Below are 8670 nucleotides of genomic sequence, written 5' to 3' on the forward strand. Positions count from 1 at the left end.
AAATTTTTTGCCACTTTTAGTTTTGACCCATGAGGTGCTTAAAAATTACGAGCCTTCGAACCCTAACACTTAATGAAAAGTTAGATATTTTGCAAGAATCCATTTGTTGTCAACATGATCAAATGATTTTATATTCAACATCCCACATAGGAGTAGTGCTAGGCCTAAGAAGCATGTATAAGTAACTTAGATTCAACTGGTAAGGGTATGTTCTCTTAGGTCATAAGCATATGTTTTTCCTTATTAACCAATAATTTAGAGCAACCATATCATGAACTTCAACTTAATGAGTTTGTTTATCCTTTATCAATTGACTATCAACTATAAGTGATTACATTCCAATGTCATATGATGAACATTTCTTCTATGATGATGCCCATACTATATGCATGACTAAAAAGGTTTTGGGTGTTTTCTATAAAGCTAATTGTAGCAATTAAAATTATTAATCTAAAAGAAAATTCTTATAAAAAATAACTTCATAAATTGGACTACAATTATGCTCTAAGTTATTGCCACAACTATTGCTATAGACTGTAATTAATAGTTTTCAATAGATGTGACAAGTGAAAGTTATGAACTACTCAAAATTTAATTAATGAAATAATGTAAGGTACTAAAATAACTGATGATTGTTATGTTTATACATAGTTCATTAGCTACATTCTTATGTTTCATTTTTTATAATATTAAGTTTTCTTATTATAAACATATAGTATTTAGTTATAGGTTAGCAATTGTTCATTAGCTACATTCTTATGTTTCCTCTATGTTATATGATAAATTAGTTTATTCCAATATTTTCATATAATATAATTAACACAATTTATCATAATACAATATCACATTTCAATAATAATCATATACACACACAAGTATTTATCAAGCAATTAGTAATTAAGTTTAGTTCTTTGTATATTAAGCATAAAAATTGGGAATGTCTAGAAATTGACATCACAAAAAAGGAAATAGGTAGAGCTAATGCTGACAATTATGAGACCCACCAATAAGAATGTGGCCAAGTAATGGGGATTTTCATGAAATTTTGATATAGCCATAACCTTCTAGAACACTCAAAGGAAAACTGAATGACGAACGTTGAATCCTATATATCAAATACTTTATACTACATGTTGAATGATAAAACTTAAAACCACAATGATCAAATTAAACCTCGAGACTTGAACCCTATACCTTAAACATTGGACCATAATATGAAAATCATAAACAATAAATAAAATCTAAAACACAAGCCTTCAATGAACTTGAATGATAATATTGAATATTAAATAATTGTGTGCCCAAATACCTAAACCATAAATGGAATAATATTAAACCCTTGAAGTAAATATTTGACCTTAGCTTTTGAATAATGAAAGTTGAACCTTGAATACCAAATGTTAGACACAATATGTTGAATGCAAAATTTATAAGTCAATTTCCTAAACCTTGACCCCTAAGCTATAAGATTAAATTTATAATTCGTGAGTGAAACTTAAAATGTAAGTCTTAAATAAGCCTTGAAAGGTAAACAATGAATATTGAACAATTTTAATTGAAACATGAATTTCAATTATGAACCTCAATACCAAATATTAGACCTTTAGCCTTGAACACTGTGAATACTAAGTTATAAGATGAAATTTATAATTGATAAATAAAAATTGAAAAACAAATCTTAGATGAACCTTGAATACTAAACATTTAATATAGAAAAGTGGCTAAACTTATCTCATTGTAAGATAAACACATAAAATGGCTACCCGCTACTTATTATTGACGTGAAATTTAAATATATTAATATTAATGGAATTTGCATTAATCAATAGACATGTTCAAATGTACACTCAAATGCTGGATTATCAAGTTTGTGCAGATGATGTGTGAGCATGAACTCCAAGTACGTTGTTCCAGTAATCGTTGTCCTCATCTAGCCGTAATTCTTGCCATCCCCATGCAGACTGCAGCTCAGAGTTCGTTCTCAGTTCTCCCATGTTGCAGTTATTGTCTCTGGTCTTATTAGCAGTACCGTTAATAGGGGAACTCAGAAGCAAGTCCGCCAAGCCTTGTATGTCATGGTTATGAACAGCATCATCAGAGCTAGAGGGGTCCTCGTGGGTAGGGGGCTTCTCGCTTTCTGTTTGGCCGCTCATAATTATCTTACAGGAAGGATCATGGGATTCTGCAATAGCAATCCAATCAGCTGAATTGTCTTCCTTGTGAATAATTCCATTTGTGTGATCACTAAGAAGCTGATCTGAGTTAAAATCAGAGCAAAACGATGAAACTGGGCTTAGCATAACGTGGGGACTTGTATCGGTCCATGAAAATGCATTCCCTAGATTATGATCAATTCCATGAGGATCCTCACTATTGCTATTGTTAATAACAGTCTCCTTCCTGAAAGTCATGCCGGATTCCGAGTTCCAAAGCTTCAAAAAAATATCAGTGGGTCCGGTGGAATTGGCCTCTGCATTATCATTTCCCCTCAACTTATTGTTAGAGGAGGAAGATGAAGATGAGAGGATTGATTCTCTAGATAACCTTGCTTCGGCTTCAAGCCTTGCAATCTCCCACTGTGAGACGTGCCTCAGGAGAGCTGTGGACTGAGATCCCTGTGACCCATTTGCGCTTGGTATCTCAGATTTGGGTGCATGGGTGGAAGGATCCAGTCCCATTCCTAACAGCTTTTTCTTCAAGTTGGTATTCCAGAAGTTCTTGATCTCATTATCTGTTCTCCCCGGCAGCTGGGAAGCTATTGTGGACCACCTGCAGAAAGTCACTATTATAAAATTAGCAACCCCACCTTGTTACACATTTTACTTCTAGTCAAAACTAATAACTTCTAAACAATGTAGTTACACATTTAAATGTAATACCACATCAATAGCTAGAACTGGGAAAATATTTTTACTACAGTTATTACTCGTAGCCAAAACTAGCAATAACACCTTTTAGTACAGAAATTACGCAAGTTAAAAACAGCATCTTTTAGTTGGTCAATATACATCATTTGAAGAAGCTAAATTCATGCTTTATCAATGCTTTTAATTACCTGTTGCCTAGAATTGCATGCAGCTGAAGGATAGTTCTTTCTTCTTCTGGTTGAAATCGGCCTCGCTTGATATCAGGTCTCAGGTAATTAGTCCAACGTAGGCGGCAACTCTTTCCACACCGAAGAAGCCCTGTGCATAAATTCATAACGTGCAAACTTGTAAGTTCACATTCCTAGCCTTAAATTGATCTAATCATATATATGAAAATACATGTATGGCTGAAGTTTGAAAGTTGACCATACCAGTCAAATTATTCATTATTTAATTAATGATTCAAAGTTTCTTTCCTAGAGTACGTTACACGGTCCAATCTCATTTCTTACGTACTGAGAAACTTTTTAACAGTAAATCAACTAAAAGCATGTGTATTATCCCCCCAAAAAAATAAAAAAAAATAATTAAAACTAAATGCCTGTGTATTATACTTAAACAAAATGTGTGCATTAGGCATGTAAAAGCATATACACATAAGCTCCAATACGATGTGTGCTATCAAGTCAGATAATCTCATAGGCTGTAACATATGATTTAAGGGAGATATTGATTGTGTTTAGATTTGTTAATATTTCAGATCATATTTAGTGATTTATCATTAAGAAGGAAGACGTAAAAGATTATTATACAGATATTGTCTTAAAGAAATAAGAGAAGGAGGGAGGATAACAAAATAAGAATGAAGACCTCTAAATATAATAATTTTATTATAAATAAACATGAAAGAATCTTTCACTAAAGAGAAGAAATCTAAATCATGAATTAACTAAAAAAAAAATATGCCAACTTGAAAATCATTCTCTAATTAAATAAACACCAAAAGACAATTAAATAAACCAAACGAATTCTATTTTACCATTTAAACTTCACGATTCTAATTCAATCTATCCAATTGAAAACCAATTCTAAAATCTCTATATAATAAGTCCCCAAATTTAAAGTAAACTCGCAATCTAGATATAATCTTTCCATATGCTCGTATCATATACCCATAAGTTCAAATGCAACCTATTCTATCATAATTTCTACTATCTAAGTTTCCCGCATTTCATTGATTAAGAAGCACATATCCTTATTCAATCTGCCAGCTTGAGAATCAACAAGACCCGATACAGAAGAAATTGTATCCCCAATCAGTATTCTTGCCACTATTTCTCCAATTCATTCACTCTACAAACAAGCCATTATCTATAAAAGTCAGATGCAACTCTTGAATTTCTTAAATGATAACCAAAATCTACGTATAGACTCCATTGCCCAAATGAATAATCATCTCAATATTCTTCCAATGCAGATCATATCATATATGAAATGCATGCAATTCCTAGACAAGTCTTAAATTGTGAAGCTCTTTACACGATAACCAAAATGTGTATACAATTCTTTACCCAATAAGTAGTTATCAGATGCAAATGATTTTCTTATTTATAACTCAAAATGAAATGAAATGAAAGCAAAATTAGATATACAGACCAGCCTGTCTGGGAAGAGAACGCCAGCATCCATGGCCATTTTTCTGAATATATTCAACAAGAACTTTATCTTCTTCGGGTGTCCAGGGACCCTTTTTCAGGCCCGTTTTCTCACAACAAGGAGCTCTACCCATTATTTCTTTGTTGCAGCAGCAGAATAACTAGATCTGAGAAAGGCAGATTTCTTTCAAGGGATGAAAACTCACCTTCGTGTTACAACTAAGAAGGCTGGTACCTCCATATATATTAATCAGCACCGTTTGACTGAGGTTTTCCTCTTCAACAGGTTGGAGTGGGCCAATACTATTAACTGTTACGAGTACATGGTACAGAGTCCCAGATTTGTGAGTCAAAAGATCGAATGCAAAAACGGTGAATGTACTTTTTCTATTATTTTATATATATTATTTGCTGGTTTGTTGAATGTGTGCATGCATAATTTAATTACTTGAGATTATATTATTATAACCTAACCAAATACTACTAAGGTATTTAAATTTTGTGACATTTTCAAGAATAGTCTAGAGTAAAGTGGAACTAAGTGTAGTTCATGAAGTTTTTAAGTATCTAACCCTCACTATGAAGCAATAATCATTTATCAACAATTATCAAAGATAAATAAAATAAAATACAAATATTTATTAAAATTAGTTTATTTTTTATATAATAAAATTAGTCAAATAGAATTGAATTGTAAAGTGTAGATTTTCTTTATTCGTTCATACAAATTCAAATTTTACATAAGTGAAATTAATTAAATAAATAATACATATTTCCTTAATATCATAAAAGAAAAAAAGAAAAAAAATTAATTTAAAATTATATTTAGGATGATTATTGGAAATATAAATAGGCATTTGTTAAATAATATATTTATTTTATTTAAAGATTGTTGAAGAATTGATTTATTAGATATTTGTGGATTATTCAATACGAGACACAAATTTGATCAATAGCATGGAGGAGAATTAAAGGAGATTTATCTATGATTTTTGAAGATTACTTCTAGAGACATAATAAGGGGTTATCAAATTCAAGAAAGAAGCAAAGAGTTCAATTTAACATTGAGCTCTTGATTTGGTCATGAAATTATCATACACATATGTTTCTTATTTGGATTGAAAAGAATCTTTCTGACTAGATTACAAACCATCTTCCCCTAGTAGATAAAAATTCCAAGTTTGTGTATAAATTCTTGTGGCCAGTCATGTCTATTATTACTCTTGTTGATCTCCTTCAAAGGCCTCCTAACTAAATTTGGAGAAGATTCTCCAAGATTTTTCATGGGCTTCTTTTGACAATTACAAGGGATTTTATTTGGATTCCTAGGATTTTTATTGTCACCCTCATGAATCTAGAGGTTAGGGTTATTATCCACTTAGCAGCAAGGGTTGGATCTTTGCATCAAATAGATTATTTATCTCATGGGAAATGAACCTTTGAATATTCTCCTTCAACATTCATTTTCTATATCTATCTAGTTAAACAACTTGCCTAGAAGAGGATTTATTTTAAAACCCTTCTCACCATGAACGATGTTGTTTGCATCAATGTCACTTTTATGGTCAAAATAATTTGGTGTTCTTAGGGGGATATTAATACTTAAATTTATTGGAATGAATTTGGTTTTAGGGACAAATTTTCTTAGTCGACATAAAATTTGATGGTCTCCTCTTTTACAAGATCAATTTTACCCTCTAGCCATTTTCCATGGATGAGTGTTTTGTGGTTCTTTTGTGTTAAGATGGTGAAAATTTTGAATCTATTATAGGATTAATTCCTATTAATATGGTTCACAAAAGTAACATTTAATCTTCTACATCATGGTAGAAAGATTGGCAACAGGGTTAGAACACTGCTTGCTACAATTACAAGCCACATCTTGGATACCATTAGTTTTATCTACATTTACCCATTGTACCTTGTTTAAATATGAGATTACATTTGCAATTATTGGGTTATGTTTGGAAACACAAATTTCTTAATATTTGGTCCACTATTTTGGATTTTAAACTTTCTAACATTTCTTGGTGTATTATTTTATAAGGCTTGCTAGAGGGCTGATAGTTAATATACATGAGAATTTGGGACCCTCATTTCCCTTTTTATGGATAATTGGAGTCTTTTGAGAACCTCTTATTTTTTTATATTTAAGCTAAATAGCTCTAGAATGGAATTAATGATTTCTTTCAACCCTTTTTGCTATAGCATTTTTCATGGAAGATGGTTCTTTTGGAGATTTGGCCTTGCATTCCCTGTATATTCAATCAAATTTAGGACACTTTTAGGGTGAAGATTCTCTTCAACATTTGGAAGGATAGAAATTTTGCTTTTTTTTCCTTATTGTATTATGGACTAAAGACTTTCACCTTTTTCCAATGCTACTATTTTCTCTAATATGTTGTTATAGATCTAGGTGCAATCTAACATGGTTTCCCTAGAGGAAGATCACCTTCAAGAATTTTTTTTATCATTTGGAATGCCCCTTGTGTCATGGCCAAGTCTCCCCCATCACTTTATTCTTCTTGGGGTTTCTTATCTTCTCATGGGTTCTAGTGAGGTAGGAGTCCCTCAACATGTGGCAATCAATATACTTGGTCCTACACGTCTTCCTCAACTAGTTAAAGAGTTTGGGATCCTTAGAGTGCATCCCAACTTGTTAAATGCTCAAATTTGCCTCCCCCTTAAGGAATCAATCACAAGTGGCCTTTTGGGCCAATTTTGGGTGGCTTGATAGTGATAGTCTTGGGATGGCCATCTAGTAATACTTCTAAATGGTCTAATTCTAACAAGTTTCATTGGTTGGTGTTTACTTTTTCTTTGGCTCATGATGTAGATAAAGAAAAATATGATGAGTGTTGTAATCACCATAATGTCACTCCAAACACATAATGATGTATGGGGTAGATCAAGTGATTAGGACACATTGCCTCTACCTCTTCCTACTACTCTTGTGACCTCAAAGACTTTATGTTTATGTAATATTATTATTTTTAGGCATTATCCTAAATGGGCTATTGGTATATACATTAACTATCAATCTTCAAAAAAAGACCACCTTCCTCTTTGTAGCTAATAGGAACCTTTATTGACCTCAATTATTTTTGATTCTTCAAAAGATTCACCATACTGGTGAGCTTAAAATCAACTACATCTCTTAGAAAACCAAATTGTTTCTTGATCTTCTCCCTTTGATTATAATGTTATTCACTTTTAAATATAAATTTTCCAGCTAAGCTCTACCATGTCTATCTACGTCCTTCTTCAAATCTACTAAAATAGAAATTTATACAATATGTGCTTCCACAATGTCTATTTGGATTTTAATCTCCTTAGTAGATGCTACCTACTTTTGACAAAACTGGTAAATGACCACTACATCATCCACAACCTTTTCAAACACACTTATGATATCCTTAAGTCAGTTGTAGGCATCTAAACATATATCCACCAATTCATTTACCCTCTCCTCTACTCTCTTATCAAAATATTTTAAAATTGTTGCTTCAAGTTAGAAAAATGATCTTTTAAACCATTAAGCTACACCTGCAACTGCACTGCATCACTTAGAGACTTATCTAGCACAACCTCGTGAAGTTTCTCATGAAAAAACTTTACTATATCATTAAATAGTTTTGTGCAATCCACCTTTGACATGATAAAATTCTTTTGTGTTGTGTGATGGAGAATGTCAACTAGATGTAATATGTTAAGGGGTGACAACCAGTTAAGGTCTATTTGACCTTGGGGCACAGGTACCTGAAGTACCTTGAGTAGTAATGCAAACTTCATCTATAACTGTAAAAATTTTGATATGGAATCTCTAGAGGGTATAGAAGATTCTCCACCAGACCTACTCCTTCTTTCTTCGTGTATTCCATCTTCTTCTTATCCTTCTTTGGAATCTTCTCCTTCTTGTCATCTATCTTTTCCTTCTATCCTATCTTCTCCTTCTCCTCTATCTTCTCCTACTCTTCTACCTTATCATTTTCCTTTGTCTTCTTCAAAACCACTTCTACAACATTCTCTACATTCTCATCTAAATTCTTCTAGTCATCTGGACCAATTATTGGACCTACATTTTCACTAATCTGATTCTCTTTTATTTTCTACATCAACTCCACTATTGGATGCACCATGAGAATTTC

The 8670-nt window shown here is 32.2% G+C and overlaps 1 protein-coding gene across 1 annotated transcript; it reads right to left on the reverse strand.

The window, feature by feature from the left end:
• Positions 1-1841: 1841 nt before the first annotated feature.
• LOC131037346 (transcription factor MYB17-like) lies at positions 1842-4737 on the reverse strand. Its single transcript, XM_057969459.2, has 3 exons — positions 4524-4737; positions 3056-3185; positions 1842-2769 (listed from the first exon to the last, which is right to left on the reverse strand). Exons 1-3 carry the CDS (start codon positions 4654-4656, stop codon positions 1863-1865), a joined length of 1170 nt encoding a protein of 389 aa, XP_057825442.1. The 5' UTR covers positions 4657-4737; the 3' UTR covers positions 1842-1862.
• Positions 4738-8670: the final 3933 nt, after the last annotated feature.

The sequence above is a fragment of the Cryptomeria japonica genome, chromosome 3 (genome assembly GCF_030272615.1).
Source record: "Cryptomeria japonica chromosome 3, Sugi_1.0, whole genome shotgun sequence".
NCBI classification, from domain to species: Eukaryota; Viridiplantae; Streptophyta; class Pinopsida; order Cupressales; family Cupressaceae; genus Cryptomeria; species Cryptomeria japonica.

Coding starts and splice junctions, on each gene's coding strand:
- LOC131037346 (XM_057969459.2), bottom strand. CDS start 4,656: ATGGGTAGAGCTCCTTGTTGTGAGAAAACGGGCCTGAAAAAGGGTCCC. Junction 3,186..4,523: donor TTCTCTTCCCAGACAGGCTG/GTCTGTATATCT, acceptor ATTTATGCACAG/GGCTTCTTCGGTGTGGAAAG. Junction 2,770..3,055: donor CATGCAATTCTAGGCAACAG/GTAATTAAAAGC, acceptor GACTTTCTGCAG/GTGGTCCACAATAGCTTCCC.